General features: G+C 31.0%; 1 protein-coding gene across 1 annotated transcript; it reads left to right on the plus strand.

The window, feature by feature from the left end:
• Nucleotides 1-364: 364 nt before the first annotated feature.
• Nucleotides 365-14,123, plus strand: LOC143072168 (stomatin-like protein stl-1). Its single transcript, XM_076246991.1, has 11 exons — nucleotides 365-519; nucleotides 2,250-2,387; nucleotides 3,498-3,597; nucleotides 6,524-6,582; nucleotides 7,188-7,320; nucleotides 7,812-7,868; nucleotides 8,710-8,802; nucleotides 9,385-9,483; nucleotides 10,522-10,601; nucleotides 11,644-11,772; nucleotides 13,881-14,123. Exons 1-11 carry the CDS (start codon nucleotides 478-480, stop codon nucleotides 14,064-14,066), a joined length of 1,116 nt encoding a protein of 371 aa, XP_076103106.1. The 5' UTR covers nucleotides 365-477; the 3' UTR covers nucleotides 14,067-14,123.
• The last annotated feature ends 4,848 nt before the right edge of the window (nucleotides 14,124-18,971 follow it).

An 18,971-nucleotide genomic window follows, 5' to 3' on the forward strand; every position in this document is an offset into this window, starting at 1 on the left:
AATATCAAAACGATGGAAACTTTAAACAGTAACATAATCTAGTCACATAACAATGCATAAGTCCCGCTCGACTTCACACTATACAGATTTAGTTCCATTGACCTTGACTGCTTAGTTAAAGTTACACAATGAATAAACTGCACACTACATGTCTGATCTAATCTATTTAGAATTCAGAACAATGTTACAAATTATACAAACGTTAGTGGTTATTTATCTGCTGACATTTTACACAATAAAACTAAATCAAATGTTATTTTTGTTCGATTGTCGGTTTGGAAAGTACATGAATATTCCGGAAAATGGACCGGAAAAGTTTTGTTTGTTATGTCGAACTGGTTTACTAATTTCTTCAGTCCGATTGCTCAAGGTTAAAATTTTTAATTGAATTCAGTAGAAAAGTATTTGCATGCTGAAATCTTCTCCCGGTCTTACATAAACATAATTAGAGGATAAACCTATGTTATTACAGATACAATGTTTAAGACACCAAGCATCAGAAGTGCAAGACTAATAAAGGTAATTTTAAAGATCCGTATTCAGAAATTATAGCAAAATATATAGAGGTCTTTTATCTGTTTGCCCTGTCAACAACAGGTTGGGAAGATGGATCCACAGATAAAATTGGGATAATCAGCATTTATGTGTATATCTACCCAGAATAGGTATCAATTTTCAGATGTTAGTAATACAAACTTTTAATTTAAGACATTTGCTGACACGGCACAAAACAAACAGTCTGGTAAATGACAGTATTTTTTTTATATAGACAAAATGATAGTCCAGTTAAATTCCCCCCCCCCCCCCCAAAAAAAAAAAAACTGTGGCGCCTAACATCCTTCTGTCTTTCCTTCTGTCCTATATTTTTTTTTTTTTTTTTTTTTTTTTATTCAAAGCTGATTCTTCAGACACAATCTTCTTTTTTACATATCTGGCTTCCAAATGAAGGGGTACTGGTCTCAAATGTAAAAACATGAAATCCCGAGGTCCAGAATTTAAATCCCAACATCCTGAAATTCGAAAAAAGTATTCCCCAGATCACGAAAGGATTAATCCAGAAATCCCGAGCTTTAAAACACAATCAAGACGTCCCGAAAAATGTCCTTCCACCGAAGTATAGAAGTAAATCATACTGAGCAAAGATATATTGAGTTTTGATTATGTAACAAGACAACAGAAATGCGCTGACTTGCATGAACAGTCAGGGGATTTACTTAAATGAGTGACTTTCTAAATCACTGATTAAGTAACATTTTTCCCATAAAGGTTGGAAGTAAGAGATGTCTTTCTTTAATGATCGCCTATTTAAGTAGTACAAACTAATCACCAGAAGAAGTGATTTAATCTTATTGTAGCTTTAAGTAGAATACTAATGATCCAGGGACTAATTATGTTTCTAAAATTATCAGAACCAACATCTGTGTTGATAGGATGACCAGGTCATTTTAGGTGATGACCTTGTACTGAATCTAGGATAATGCCATAAAAATCACTTCTTTAAGTATCATTATTTTGATAAACCCCACTAATTTCAACACCCCCAGAACAGTGAAATTTTTATCGCGAAAAAAGTAAAATTTTATTTCATAATCTGTAAGATGAAACCTTGAACTTAACAGGAAAAATACTCCCACTGCTAGGGATAATCTTTTTCAAGTATCAGTTAGTTCATTATGTAAAGCCATTATTATAGCATATTTTCAACTAAAATAGCATTTGCAGCTAAATGATAGCATCAAAGGCATAAACCTTGCTACTTAACATGTTAAAGAAGCAAACAGTTTTGTTTTTTTTCAATTTTACTAATTAAAAGATATTATTTAGACCTACAATGTATGTGTTTAAAATTTTGATAAAACTACAAAATCACAATTTGTGACAAAACTTTGAATTTGCTACTCAAAAAAGAGTTTAAAAATCACTTTTTTCAATAAGTCCCCTGACTGATAATGCATTAGGACCAAGGTTTTAAAAAAGCAAATGCCACAAAGAGCACTAGAGACATTCATAGGTATAAATATCTTAAAGCAGAATGTCAATGAACAGTATTTGTCAGTAATTATGTTAAATACGCCTGGATGGGAAGCAGAACCACAAAAAGTTATGGTCCTTTCGTAAAATTGTTTGCTTCAAATAGGATTTATCTGGTCATGTTGATATTACATGTATCTTACAAATATGAAACAAATATTTAGCAGCAATTTATAATAAATATATATATGTAAAGGTATGATAAATTTTTCTTATAGTTGATGGTAAACCATGCTTCTCGAAGACACATTACGGGCAGAAGTGGAACACCAATAAACACTATTATTGTTTTTGTACCACAACAAGAGGCCTGGGTGGTAGAAAGGTTTGGAAAATATACAAGAATATTAGAACCAGTATGTATGACATTTAATATCTTTTTTTCTTGGGACATGAGTCACATGATATCTTAATCATTTTTATATTGTTCACCTTTTTAATAAAGAATTTTAGAAAAAGATACCAAGGGATATACAAACTCAGAAGTGGAAAAAAAAATGACCGTTCAATGCCATCTTGGCCATGGAAAGAAAAAATTACAAAAAGACAATCAACAGTACACAAAGCATTATATAGAAAAATGAAAATTGAGCGACAAGAGTTTTAGAAAAAAATACCAAGGCATATATATATATATATATATATATATATATATTCAAACTCAGAAGTGGAAAAAAAAGACCATTCAATCAATGCCATGGAAAGAAAAAAAGACAAAAAGACAACAGTACACAAAGCATTATATAGAAAAATAAAAATTGAGCGACACGAGTTTTAGAAAAAGTGGGCATGATCTCAAATGCCCTGGAAGGGTAGGCAGATCCTGCTAACATTTTAGCAAAGAAGTGATATAAATAAACCCTATTAAAACAGGTTGTACAACAAATAATTCATTTTAGGTCAGTGTGTCAGTCATGTTTTAGCATGTACATTGTATTACAGACCAAAATAATGAAATTTGATACAGGAAAAGCAATCTTCTAAATGCAACTTTGAATGTACATGTATATATACCTATCATAAAACTAAATTTGTATTTGGAATTAGGAAGATGGGGTATGAGTGCCAATGAGACAACTCTCCATCCAAGTGTCGGAGGAAGATAGTAATAATAATGTAACTTCCGTTAATTGACAAATATTTAAGTCTTTAGTGAAATATGAACAGATTTTCACTGACCATAGATGTAATTCTACAGACCACTGCATAAGTTGATTACCATACTGGTTAAAGAATATACTTAAAAAGTATGACAATTAGTCAAGGTTATTATTGTGATTTGTAAAAATAAAAATGAAAAGAGGAAAATGGAGCAAAAAGTTAGATGTGACTTGTTGTAGATTGTAGTAAGTTTAACATGTTTAGGGTAAAAAAAAAATCATGAAGATTTAGTAATAAACAGAATAGAAATAAAGATTTATTTTGTTTCCATTTTATGATTATTAAGAATAATTTATAATTTTTAGGGAATCAACTTTTTGACACCAATAGTTCACAAGGTGGCTTATGTTCAAAGTTTAAAAGAATTGGCAATAGATGTACCGCAGCAAGCTGCTATAACAATGGGTATGTATACAGGGTGTTTTGTTGAGTTATGGGCCCTAATTTAACATATCAAGTTTGATCAATTTTCAGAGTATAATGCTGTTTTTTTTATAAACTTTTAAAGAAGCAAGGTAAAAAAAATAATTGCAACAATGATCACCATGAAAAGTTCTTTCTTCCCTGAAAATGTAATTATAATCAGACTTGTTGTTACAGAGTTATTACCCCTTAAATGTCTGAAATATTTTTTAGGCAGTTAAGCTGCCTTATGCCAGCACCTTAGATTTGTGTTCCATCCAATAAATGCTGAAATACATGCCATTGTTATTATCTAGCGGGATATTATTTTATTTATAACTATCACTAATTGAACAGTTTTTTCATACTTTTAATTCTGTATTACAAAAAATATGACCAGAAAAACCTGAAATGATCGTCGAATCACCTACAAGTTTTGAAGTTGCCTAAAGGAAGTAGAGCACATTAGGAATCCTTATGTATTTTATTATCCCCTGAGCTTTTGGCTTAGATGTCAAAGAACAAATGTATGAAATATTTAATCGCCGAAAATCACTAAAGACAGGTAGGTAGATGTCTCAAATGGCAAAAGTCGTAGGGATATTGTTTGTTTTCCATACGTAGTCAACTACATCAGTAGTCTATTAAGGTAAGTTCAACTGTTCATGCTGTTGGCGGCATTTTTTTTTTTAGAAGACAAAATTTTTGTGTTTTTTTTCAATTTGGAGGCAGGGCCTAAATTAAAATATTGTTTTGTTTCCCCAATCTTGACCCTGCCAAGCCAGGTGTGGGTAGGTAGGTAGGGAAATAATTTTATTTTTTCAAAAAGCTTGACATTATCGGACGATCCGGCAAGCCTGAAAATCTAAAATGAATAAAATAATATTTCACTTACTTTTGACAATAAAATTTTATGAGTAGCACCAATTTTGCAGGGTCGGTCGGGATTGGGGAAACAAACAATATTTTATTTTAGGCCCAGGGGTTCAAATTAGCGGTGGTCCGAGGTCCGCAACCTTCCACGTTTGAAGTCAGACTTTCGACTTGGTTACTAGCTATGCCCGACTTGCCCGACGGATCTTGAAAGAAAATTAAAAAAAACTTTGCAAACCTCTTTACCAAAGTCTCCAAATAAATGATCTCAAAACTTATTTTCATCATTATTTTTCATGACCGATGTTCATTTTGTTCAACTGCTAGCTTTATTCAGAAAATTGCCAACAAATAATGTGTAAATTCGAGTGGACAAATATGTTGTTTAGAATTGCAATGATTTTTAGTACTTGCATATTGTTTACAATTCAGTTAAACATTTTTATTAAAACATAGTTTTAACTGGTAACTTTATATATATAATTATTTCATCCATATTTAAACTTCCATAAACTGCAACTTGGAAAACATATAAATAATGAAAGAGGTCAGAAGACAAACAAAAAACTCTTATGATATATCTTTATTAAATTTAATTCAAAATAATTCAGAGATCATTGGTGATAAAGAGTGTAATGTATATATATAATATATTTAGTAAAATTTGGTGTTTATTTAAATAGACGAAGTTTAATTTGAAGTTATCATTTTATAATTGAACCAAATAAAATACTTTCTCAAAAATGCTATAGTTATATTGAACGTTTATCAATCACATCATTCAAAATGTTTTGTTTTTAAATTCATTGTAATCAGATGTAATCATGATTACTTTGCCAATGTAATCATTAATTTAATCAGATACTTTCAGAAATGATGTAATCATTAATTTAATTTAATCGTACAAATGACAAAGTAATTGTAATTTAATCAATTACATTGAAAGTAATCGGACCCATCTCTGGTAAAATCGTATCTGACTGACAAAAACAACATTGAAAACAAAATGGATGCCAAAGACTATTACAATATCGGATTTGATTCAGGAAGCAGATAAGGGTAATTCCAGGTTTTGGCCATCTGCTAAAAATATCCAGACAGGTGACAAAATAAATCTATGCATGGTAAATAAATATAAACACTAGAATTGAAAACCAAAAATATATGTAAAAGAAAGAAAAAGTAGAAAATAGTTTGTACAGAAACTCAAAATTACTTTTTGACAAATTTTAAAATCAAATCCAATACAATGTGACAGCTGGGAACAGTATATCTAACAATATATATGTTCCTTGTGACAGTATAAAATTTCTTTATCAGTGATAAATGTTGATAATGCATGTTAGATGCTTTTAAAGTGTAAACATATTACTGCAATTTCAATGGGTATTTTTTCTCAATTGTGATGGGTCAGTTAAAATAGCTTGAAGTTTCTTACTTTATTTTCACAAGTAGTGCAACTAGATTATATGATACCTGAATGTAAGCAAATCATATGATATAAAAGTGGAGTCCTTTGGGCCACTTTACCCCTCCTGTTTGATAACTTTGAAATGGATGAGATCCCCACCCCTCAACCATATACATTCATCAGTGTTTGGGACAATATAACTAATCAAATGAAATACAGGGGGAGTCCCGGGGGGCTGCCCCACCCTCACTTGTTTGGGAAATTTGAAACAATCGAGATTCCCACCCCTAAACAATATATATTCATGTATGGGACAATATAATAAATTAAATGAAATAAAGGGGGAGTCCACACAGTCACCCCACCCTCTTGTTTTAGAACTTGGAAAAGGTCTAGATCCCCAACCATAAACCATATAATTAGCAGGACAAAAACACGACTAGTAAGTGCAAAGAAATTCCTCATAGCAGACCTGGGTGAGTAATTTAGTGTATAATTTGAGCAAATGAATAGGTTATCTTGCTCACTAAAGGTCTTTTCCATTTATAATTTCTAAATATTGATTTTGACTTTTAAAACACAGTGAATTGCTACTATTTTTCTGCAATTTATAAATTATTTATTTTTTCTCTCTTTTTTTAACAGACAATGTTACTCTGAATTTAGATGGTGTGTTATATCTTCGTGTCACAGACCCACACAAGGTAAGTAAAACAACCTACAATGTATGTCTCATTGGTTTAGCTGCTATAAATCATTTTGATAACAACCTTGTTGATATGACTGATAGTTTAAAATCTATTTTACCCCCATCAGAGGCATTTAAATACACATATCGGGTCAACTTTGTATACTTTCAGATCTTAAATGAGTGGATTGGTTAATCATTTGTTTATTTTAATACTTCAAATATCTTCCAGTGGCAAATATTTCATGCAAAATTACATCCTTATCTTATCTGAATAATATTTTGTAATTGTGTATAAAGTAATTACATGTAAAAAAAAGTGTGAATTTTAATCATGTTGGTCTACTTTTGGCCTAATTACGGCCCTTTGACTTTAAAAAAAATCATAACAAGTAAAAACATTCTCCTCCTGTTACAGATATTGAGCTGATATATGATTTATTATATTGTAGAAGAATGAGTTACAAGTCATATATATGAAATTCAGTCTTGACTTGAAAATCTTGCAATAAGAAATTAAGAATTACCACTGTATTATTTGATTATTACAGTTAAAACCAGTCTGACATTAATAAAATCTTACCAATAGTTGTGAATATGTTTTTTTTTTTGTAATTGTAGGCAAGTTATGGGGTAGAAGATGCAGAGTTTGCCATCACACAGCTAGCTCAGACAACTATGAGATCTGAGATAGGAAAAATTGCTTTAGACACAGTATTTAGGGAGAGAGAGACACTCAATATTAATATTGTTGGTTAGTATGACATAGAAAAAACATGTATTTGCATAATATGAATAACATAAAAAATTATTCCATGACCAACAGAGGAGAGAAATTATAAAAAAAAGGATAATGTGGTATTATAACTGAGACAACTACAGACAAAATGAGGAAGACTGTTGTGTTTTGTGTACTATTATTGGTCTTTTCCTTTTTAAGCCACGGTGTTGTCAGTTTATTTTTGATTTATGAGGTTGTCCCTCTGGTATCTTTCGCGCCTTTATTTTAAGAACTATAGGTCCCTTTACCACCAACAATGAGCAAAACCAATATTGCTCTGAAATGACAAATGTTCAACAATTCGAACAAGAAAAATATAGCCTGATTTATGTAGAAAACAATAAAAGTAACCAGTTATATTGTATTTTATCTACCAACTGTTGTTTTTGTCTAACAGAAGGAAGTATTGAGCTAATATGAATAATTTTGTTACATTACACTGAATAATTTGTTTTTCCTTACAGAGGCACTCAACAAAGCAGCTGAAGCATGGGGCCTTACATGTTTACGATATGAAATTAGTAAGTAAAAATTATTGAAGGTCAAGTAATGATTTATGTACATTCAACATTTCCTTTCTGACAGTTATCATTTTAAAAATAGAAACACATAATTTCTGGTAAAAAATTTATAGTTGCATAAAATCTTAAAAATTTATACTTCGAATGAGAAACACGATAGTTACTACAGGTGCAGCAGGATCTGCCTACCCTTCCACAGCACCAGTGATGCATTTGAATTTTGATGTACAAATAAACTCATCATAGATACAAGGACTAAATTTAGTATATACGCCAGACACACGTTTCGTCTACAAAGGACTCATCAGTGACGCTCGAGTCCTAAAAAAGTTGAAAACGCCAAATAAAGTACGAAGTTGAAGAGCATTTTTCTCAAGTTCTATTGATATTATAATTTTCTTTAAGTTACTAATCGTTTCAAAGATATAACAGCTCATAGTTTACCAATTATGCATAGTACACCTATGTTATTACAGAAAATATATTCCTGCAAAAAAAAAGTTTTAAGTTCATTAGACCACATTCATTCTGTGTCAGAAACCTATGTTGTGTCAACTATTTAATTTTAGATTTGAAAAGTTTGAAGAAGAAATCTTTAATTGATTTGTAAAATCTTGACATTTGTTTTGTGTAAAAAAAACCCATGTAATGTCAAAAATTTGATCACAATCCAAATTCAGAGCTGTATCACGCTTGAATGTTTTGTCCATACTTGCCCCAACTGTTCAGGGTTCGACCTCTGCGGTCGTATAAAGCTGCGCCCTGCGGAACACCTGGTTATATTTATATTTTTTCAAATAATATAGAAAATTAACAAACAGGTAAAATTATAATTTAACAGGAGATATGAAATTACCGAAGAAAATTCAGGAAGCCATGCAAATGCAGGTTGAGGCAGAAAGAAAAAAGAGAGCTTCTATTTTAGAATCAGAAGGTAATTTGAACTTTCTTCACAATATAAATTTACAGTAGAAGATTTTGGGTGGAAAAAATATTCAGTATTTGTAAATGACTGAAAGAAGGATGTAGAATTTTTGTTCTAACAGGAACAGATATTATGGTATCGTTTATAACAATGTTTTATGAGGAACTTCTGTCAGACAGAACAATTAAACATTGACACATGGATTGCCCATGTGCTTTGCCTTGTAGGCATCAATTTAGTGGTTTGTGTGTGTAAACATTGTTGGTTCATGGGGTTTTGATGTCAGATATATGGATTTACAATAAATTTTATGCTTAAAGGAAACCATGAATTCCACATAAATTGTACCTAACAAATATAATGCTTTCACAGTAATTTAGATGCCACTAGTTGATGAGGAATGTTTGGAAGGTCTAAAAGTTAGTAGTGTATCAGGTCATCTATGTCCCATCACAAAGAATAATTTTACATTTTTAACCTTTAAAAAAATATGATACTCGTTTACCCTAGGGAAACATTTGATTGTTTCTTCTGACCTGTACACTAAATCTTTCTTGAATTTTGTATCTTATCCATGTTATTTCTGTGTAGGTATACGAGAAGCTGACATCAATGTAGCAGAGGGTCAAAAGAAAGCAAAGATCCTTAATTCTGAAGCTTTCAAGTTGGAACAGATCAATAATGCTGAAGGTATTCTATTAAATTTCAGATTGGTCAATTTCCTTGACACTGAACGGTACTGGTACTTATTTTTTAAAGCAAAACAAATTCAGTATTACATGATTGAGAAAAGTCTTTAAACTTTATAATGCTTTATATATCATTTTAGATTATTTTCCCTCATAGATTTTAACTCCTCTTGAATTTAATACCGAGTACAAATATAGTACTGACTTTCTTTGGTCCTTAAATACTTAACATTAATTTTTAATTACATATACTGTAAATTCAGAAATTATTGCGTGCATTTATTATTGCGATTTTGTCATTTTACATTTGAATGCGATTTTAATTTTTACGATTTTGAGAAAAGTCATGCTTAATTCAGTTAAAATATTACAAAATGCGAGTTTTAATTATTGCGTTTACAACTCAGTCGCATTATTCGCAATAATAAAAACCTCGCAATAATTTCTGAATTTACAGTATCTTAAAGAAGAATTCTAATTTTTAATTACATATATCTTAAAAAAGAATTCTTTCTAGCTTAACATCCTTTTTTCTGTTTTAAGTTCACCTTTTAGGTTCAAACTGATGTATGTGTAGGCCAATGATTTTGCCTGATTGCTTTGTAAATCCATTTCTGTTCAAAAGTAAAATAACAAAAATACAGACATCCAGGGATAATTCACAACCTAAAGTCTCTAATCAAATGGAAAAATTAAAAGCTCAAATATAGCAACAAAAGTATAAAAATGTCATATTCCTGACTTGGTACACCTGGTTTTACAACTAGCTAAACCTCTCACTTGTATGACAATAGTCACATTAGTTACTCTCTGTGATAGTGATGCGACATTTTGTAGAATCTTATACTTTTGAAAGTTGAGGGATAGAGAATTTGAGAAAACTAGTCATTATCAAAGTGAATATTAAAAACAAATCAGAAAAATGCAAATCAAATGATATATTTTTATAAATTAATGCTCAGAGTGATTTGTTTGGTAGAAATGTGTAGTCAAGATTCAATATATTATAATGTGTTGCTTACATTTTTTTTCATTTCAGGTGAAGCAAATGCTATTCTAGCTAAAGCAAAGGCAAAAGCCGATGCAATTAATATTGTGGCCCAAGCTATAACTAGTAAGGTTAGTTTCAAGCTTATGCTTTTAGTGTGATGACATGGTTACGTCCAGCCAGGTCAGTTAATATATGCAATAAAAACTTTGATTCAGGCCATTTATTGTAAAGATCATTTACAAGTATGGATAAAAATAAGATGTGTGGTAGGATTGCTAATAAGTTTTTTTTTTAAAAGAGACCAAATGATGTAGAATTTAACAAATGCAGGTCTTCAACAATAAGCAAAACACATATCTCATAGTAAGCTATAAAAGGGCCTAAAATGGCAGATATTAAACAATTCAAAAGAGAAAAATAAAGGCCTGATTTGTGTGCGAAAAAAATAAATAAAAAACAAAACTGATTTATAGCAACAAACAACAACCACGAAATTCAGATTGTCATTATAGGCTAGTTATTTATTAAAGGTGAAAGTATTTAGATATGATAAGGAAAATAAAAAAAAAAGATGAAATTTTTGCATGTCATGTTTTTTATTCTGAAATTTGAGTGTTGACTTAGATGCAGAAATTAAACCAAAACATCTTTTCAGACCAAAGTATCCAAAGCATTAAGTTGTGTGAAATGAATATCCTGACTTATAAGGTGTTTACTCAAATTTTTTGTGTTATTTTCGCATATCTTGATCAGCAATGATCAGTGTTAGAAAATGTTCTCAGCAAATAATTGGTCGAAATTTAATTATGATGTCAAATTTTCTTGATTTCTTATGAAATTTACTTTTGTGATGTCACGAAAAAAGGCAACAATGTCTAATGGTGTCACATATAAAGAACACAACATTTTTGCAAATCTTTGAAAAGGAAAGATAAAAATCATTAGAGAAACAGATCCCACCGCTATGACTTGCATATTACAACATTTCTTCACTCTCAACAGTTAAAACTTAAATTTTAATTATTTAAAAAGCTTGTCAAGCCTCACACTTTGAATATTAAAATTTAACTGTGTCGATGGAGAAATATCCCAATACACTTGTTGCAGTGATGGAATCTATATAACCATAGTCTCCATTGTTATAATGTCTGTGTGAAATATATGTTACAGAATGGTGTAAATGCAGTATCCTACAATGTGGCAGAGCAGTATGTGTCAGCATTTAGTAATCTAGCTCAGAAAGGCAATACTGTTTTATTACCTGCCAATACTGGTGACGTTAGTAGCATGGTATCGCAGGTAAGCTGAAAGTACCTTACTGTAAATTCAGAAATTATTGCATTCATTTATTATTGCGATTTTGTCATTATACAACCGCAAAAATTGAAAATTTTTTGGTCGTATATTGGTATCATGTTGGCGTCGTTGTCCGCCGTAGTCGTCAGCATCCAAAGACTTTTGGTTTTCGCGCTATAACTTTAGTATAAGTGAATAGAAATCTATGAAATTTAAACACAAGGTTTATGACCATAAAAGGAAGGTTGGGATTGATTTTTGGAGTTTTGTTCCCAACAGTTTAGGAATTGGGGGGCCTAAAAGGGCCCAAATAAGCATTTTTCTTGGTTTTCGCCCAATAACTTTAGAATAAGTAAATAGAATCTATGAAATTTAAAAACAAGGTTGATGACAACAAAAGGAAGGTTGGGATTGATTTTGGGAGTTTTGGTCCCAACAGTTTAGGAATTCGGGGCCAAAAAGGGCCCAAATAAGCATTTTTCTGGGTTTTCGCACAATAACTTTAGAATAAGTAAATTGGACCAAAGGGTCCAAAATTAAACTTTGTTTGAATTCATCAAAAATTGAATAATTGGGGTTCTTTGATATGCTAAATCTAAACAAGTACTTAGATTTTTGATTATTGGCCCAGTTTTCAAGTTGGTCCAAATTGGGGTCCAAAATTAAAGTCTGTTTGATTTCAACAAATATTGAATTCTTGGGGTTTTTGATATGCTGAATCTAAACATGTACATAGATTTTATTATTATGGGCACAGTTTTCGTGTTGGTCCAAATCGTGGTCCAAAATTAAACTTTGTTTGATTTCAACAAAAATTGAATCCTTGGGGTTCTTTGATATGCTGAATCTAAACATGTACTTATAATTTTTATTATGGGCCCAGTTTTCAAGTTGGTCCAAATCATGGTTCAAAATTAAAATTTGTTTGATATCAACAAAAATTGAATCCTTGGGGTTCTTTGATATGCTGAATCTCGTATAAAACTGCACCTTGAGGAGCATCTGGTTTTAGACTAAAATGCCATTTCAATTTTTGCAATATTCCGAAAAAATCCTGTTTGATTCAAAATAAAAATTTCAAAATGCAAGTTTTAATTATTGCAATGACAACCCTGTCAAATGTTTTGCAATAATAAAAACATCGCAATAATTTCTGAATTTACAGTATTTGATCTTCCTTTACCTAAGGTGGGATTGGTTGTCCTAAAACTAAATGACATCAATGAAAGATTCATGGCATGTTTTAGCGGTGGTTTTGTAAATTTTATTTTATTTTATATATGACTCATTTCTACATCTAGGGATGACATTTCTATATGAAATTCCCCTAAGATAGAGATTTGATTTCAGTAAAACTGTCAAGGAATCTACTTACTTCCATTTTAAATCTTTTGGTGATTTGTCTGAATAACAAGACATGTTGTGATATATCCCGTAGCAACACAATACCAAAAATAATTTGAATAAATTTCAGAGGGTAACATAGTCTTCAGCAATTGACAGATGTCTACAAAATATGCAAAACTTTAAAATCGTCCTGAGGTTAAAAATCAAACAGATATCTTATGGTCAATTTACATTCTTTAACAATAGATCAGATGTGTCAATATAAAATACAAAGCTGTGAATCATCCTAGTCTACAACAGTTTTGAGTAGATTTATCTCTATATATTAAATTATCAATTACCTATCTAAATATCAAATTCTAGTCTGGTTAACCATTGTAAGTTACACACAGCAAATAATTTGCAGAGAAAAATACAAATATAAAATATAAAAGGCAATTTGACTGTGACATCAGCAAAGTTCATAGATATTGCATATATTTGAGTAAAATTAAAGAATAATTTCTGGTAGATTAGGACAACACTTATTAAAGAGAGATGAAAATCGCAAAATATAACTCCCGTGATAATAATGTTTTATGCTATTTAAAAGTAACCATGGCAATTTTATTTTTACCAATGTCCAACTTTTATTTCCTTTGAAATGAAAATAAACATATATTGGTATAATGCCAATAAATTATTTGTATCAACAACAAACAAATGTCTAGGTAAAACAATATACTTGTGTATAAGAACTTAAAACCTGATTGTTTATATTTCAGGCGATGGCTATTTATACTAATTTGTCTGAGGCAAACAAAGTGAAACAAACATTATCTGAGACAGAAGAAGTGAAAGAAAAACAACAAATAGAACCAACAAACATTAATGTAAACCCAGAAAGTTGGGATACGGACACACACACATTATTTAGTAGTGAACTTGATTCGCCTGATAAACAGAACTAGTCATTATAATTGTGATATAATAATAAAAATTCTATGTGCAAATGTATGTGAACTTAACATTGACTTGTCATTTTTTGGAAAGATTTGAACAATTGTTCCAATATCATGGGGAGCTGTCTTCTCGACTTGGTTTGAATGAAATAAAAATGCAGTTCAAACACATAACTATATTTATTTATCTGTTTGAAATAGGCAAGACAGGATTTTAAAGAACCAGTTAGTTATCTAATAGTTAATATTGAATAATTTTGCATATGTATTTGAACTTAAAACAATTTTGCAGTCTTCATTTAAGTACATTGTCATTAAAAAGAAAATATCTCCCTATCAGGTGATTTTAATGAGGAATTGATGTTACAATTATGTTTTAAGCACATATGCTGACAATATATATATTACAAATGATTTTCAAAACAATGATTTGAATAGAAAACAGTATTTTCACTAAACGTTCAAGCTACGATAAATTTCTTTAAGCTTCACACAAAGTCAGTTACAGTTAATTTCAAACATTAGTTGTCCATTTTTTTTTATGTCGGAAATTCAAAGATCTGGTGTTATTTTAACTTTCACAATAATAGTACCAAATGATATTGATTGGGGACATATCCAGTGTATAACAGTTGTCTCCCTTTGTTGAGTTCAGTTTAGATGTGGAAAAATTGAAGAAAATGAGTGATCTAATTTGTAAAAAAAAACAGCTTTATTTGATGAGACATTGATTTTGAAAATTTTTATATGAGCGTCACTGATGAGTCTTATGTAGACGAAACGCACGTCTGGCGTACTAAATTATAATCCTGGTACCTTTGATAACTATTTGACTTGAGGCCTTCACTTGCCAGGTCATTTTGGAATTTGTGTCATTTTAAAACAGTTAAGAAAATAACTGTCTGAATTGTCAGAGTTTTTTTTGAATGATTTTGTTTTTGATCATCAAAATCTGAGAGAGTTGCAGGATGACCTTGCAGAACTGATATTTTGTGTTTTGTGCATACAATAAGAAACAGTGTCTACAAAACAGTTAGCATGATGACTTTAGGAATTTTTTTATGTTATTTGTATCAATGATACATAATATTATTGTAAACATTCAAATTCAATTTTGCTACTGGTTATTCAAAAAAGTTAGTAATATAATTTTATTATTTTTATGAATTAGACTGTGTCTTCATTCTACTCGGTATTCATTTTTCAATGAATAAAAGTAATGGATAACAATACACATTTAACATTCAAACATTCAAACATTTTTTTAGTGCAATCAAGTTCTCAAATTATTTCAAGGTCTTTGTCTCACATATGACAAAGTTGAAAAAAGGAAACAGGTGTTGCTTTTCTATTGGCATTGGTAGCAACAGTGCAGGCATCAACGGTTGGGGAATTTTCTGCTGAATTTAGTGAGATAGGAACAACTTGGGATAGATCAGTGATTTTTTAACCAGCCCAGTAGACATCACTTTGATGTTGGCATGAATATCAATTATATGGTCATTTTTGTCTAACTTGACGGAGTCAAAAAGTGAGACATAGATATGCAGTTTCTGTCATCGTCAGTGTCAACAATGTATTAGCTTGTGATTATGTCTAGTTTATGATGAACCACTAGTGGTAAGTCAGAGATATTTGGTATACATTAGTATTAGTACTGGCACATCTCATTATCATGGATATTATTTGACCCTGCTTCCTCAGTTAGGGTTTATTAACTTTGAAATTTTGCTTAGTTTACATGCATGAGTTAGTCTAAAAGTTTGTTTGAAAGGAACTACTAATGATAAGTCAATTATAGTTGGTATGCAGTTGTATTATCATTTGTATATCTCATTTCCATGGAGATTGTTTAGCCATGCATGTACCTTCAGTCATGGTTCATTGACTTTGAATATTTGCAAAACTTATATGTGAAAGTGTTGCTATTTTAATTTCAACTTTTGCATTATCGAAATTTAAGAAAAGGGAGACATTTCTCTGTGATAACAGTTTATTATTAATTTCCTGTTATAAAAGTATAAAATTTTCTAAATACTAAGGATTTTCTTATCCCAGGCATATATTACCTTAGCCTTATATGACATAACTTTTGGGAATTTTGGTTCCTCAATGCTCTTCAACTTTGTACTTGTTTGGCTCTTTTACTATTTTGCTCTAAGCATCACTGATGAGTCTTATGTAGACGAAACACGTGTCTGGCGTATCAAATTATAAGCCTGGTACCTTTGATAACTATTGTATACAGTTGTATTAACATCAGTACACATAATTTTTGACAACTATTTTTATGCCCTGTCCGCTAGGTCATGATCCAGCATTTTGGCTGTACATCAGTATTTTTATACGACCGCAAAAATTAAAAATTTTTTGGTCGTATGTTGGCGTCGGCGTCCGAATACTTTTAGTTTTCGCACTCTAACTTTAGTATAAGTGAATAGAAATCTATGAAATTTTAACACAAGGTTTATGACCACAAAAGGAAGGTTGGATTGATTTTGGGAGTTTTGGTCCCAACATTTTAAGTATTAGGGGCCCAAAAGGGCCCAAATAAGCATTTTCTTGGTTTTCGCACTATAACTTTAGTTTAAGTAAATAGAAATCTATGAAATTTTGACACAAGGTTTATGACCACAAAAGAAAGGTTGGGATTGATTTTGGGAGTTTTGGTTCCAACAGTTTAGGAATTGGGGGCCAAAAAAGGGCCCAAATAAGCATTATTCTTGGTTTTCGCACAATAACTTTAGTATAAGTAAATAGAAATCAATGAAATTTAAACACAAGGTTTATGACCACAAAAGGAAGGTTGGGATTGATTTTGGGAGTTGAGGTCCCAACAGTTTAGGAATAAGGGGCCAAAAAGGGGCCCAAATAAGCATTATTCTTGGTTTTCGCACCATAACTTTAGTGTAAGTAAATAGAAATCTATGAAATTTAAACACAAGGTTTATGACCATAAAAGGAAGGTTGGGTTTGATTTTGGGAGTTTTGGTCCCAACAGTTAAGGAATAAGGGGCCCAAAAGGTCCAAAATTGAACTTTGTTTGATTTCATCAAAAATTGAATAATTGGGGTTCTTTGATATGCCGAATCTAACTGTGTATGTAGATTCTTAATTTTTGGTCCCGTTTTCAAATTGGTCTACATTAAGGTCCAAAGGGTTCAAAATTAAACTTAGTTTGATTTTAACAAAAATTGAATACTTGGGGTTCTTTGATATGCTGAATCTAAAAATGTACTTAGATTTTTAATTATTGGCCCAGTTTTCAAGTTGGTCTAAATCGGGGTCCAAAATTAAATTTTGTTTGATTTCAAAAAAAATTGAATAATTGGGGTTCTTTGATATGCCAAATCTAACTGTGTATGTAGATTCTTAATTTTTGGTCCCATTTTCAAATTGGTCTACATTAAAGTCCAAAGGGTCCAAAATCAAACTAAGTTTGATTTTAACAAAAATTGAATACTGCTTTTTTGATATGCTGAATCCAAACTTGTACTTAGATTTTTGATTATGGGCCCAGTTTTCAAGTTGGTTCGAATCAGGATCCAAAATTATTATATTAAGTATTGTGCAATAGCAAGAAATTTTCAAGTGCACAGTATTCAGCAATAGCAAGAAATCTCCAATTGCACAGTATTGTGCAATAGCAAGAAATTTTCAATTGCACAGTATTGCGCAATAGCAAGAAATCTTCAATTGCACAGAATTGTGCAATAGCAAATATTTTCAATTGCACAATATTGCGCAATAGCAAGAAATATCTAATTGCACAATATTGTGCAATAGCAAGAAATTTTCAACTGGAGTTATCTTTCTTTGTCCAGAATAGTAGTTGAATCAACTTAAATCATTGTTTTATACAATATACAATGTATATACACTTTTACTATCAACTGATAATTTAAAACAATCTTTACCATTCAGTGATAACAAGCACTTTATTTTACATTTTTATATTTTATGATGTATTTAAATGAGTAGTTATTGTTGCAAACTCCATTAAAAATTTGAATTGAGATCAGTTTTGGAAAAGGGGAAAGGGGGATGTGAAAAAAATGGGGGGGGGGGGGTTAAATTTTTCTCATATCAGATTTCATAAATAAAAAGAAAATTTCTTCAAACATTTTTTTGAGAGGATTAATATTCAACAGCATAGTGAATTGCTCAAAGGCAAAAAAAATATTTTAAGTCTCATTAGACCACATTCATTCTGTGTCAGAAACCTATGCTGTGTCAACTATTTAATCACAATCCAAATTTAGAGCTGAATCCAGCTTGAATGTTGTGTCCATACTTGCCCCAACCGTTCAGGGTTCAACCTCTGCGGTCGTATAAAGCTGCGCCCTGCGGAGCATCTGGTTTTATTTTACATCTCTCTGAACATTCAGATTCAGTCATCAATAACTTTGTCAACGTTCATGGAATTATTTGAAATTTTGACAGAAGCTTGTGAAAGATAAAAAAACGTTGAGCAAAATTTTAAAAATGATGGACGTATGCTGCTGCAAGTGTAGACATTCAGAATAAGAATCAAAATAGATTATTATACATAGTGCTAACATTATTATTTATTATTGTTAGGTGGAGACATAATTTATGTCTTATAAACAGTGCAACCATATCAGCTTATACTTTGCGGCAGATAATCAACGATAATATCAAATAAGATGTACATCTAGGAATCATAAGAACTACATCACTCAAGGGCAACACGATTGCAAATGTGAAAGAAAACATTAAAAAAGCAAGGCGAAGAACTTATAGTTTGCTTGGTGGAGGTTCCATGGACACAGCGGTCTTAACGTATAGACAATGGTGCACCTGTACAAAATTTACATCTCTCCAGTACTACTACAGGGATTGGAACGTACACTTCCAACAACAAGCTCACTAACGCTTCTTGAAAACTTCCAG

The sequence above is a fragment of the Mytilus galloprovincialis genome, chromosome 4 (genome assembly GCF_965363235.1).
Source record: "Mytilus galloprovincialis chromosome 4, xbMytGall1.hap1.1, whole genome shotgun sequence".
In the NCBI taxonomy this organism is placed as follows: domain Eukaryota; kingdom Metazoa; phylum Mollusca; class Bivalvia; order Mytilida; family Mytilidae; genus Mytilus; species Mytilus galloprovincialis.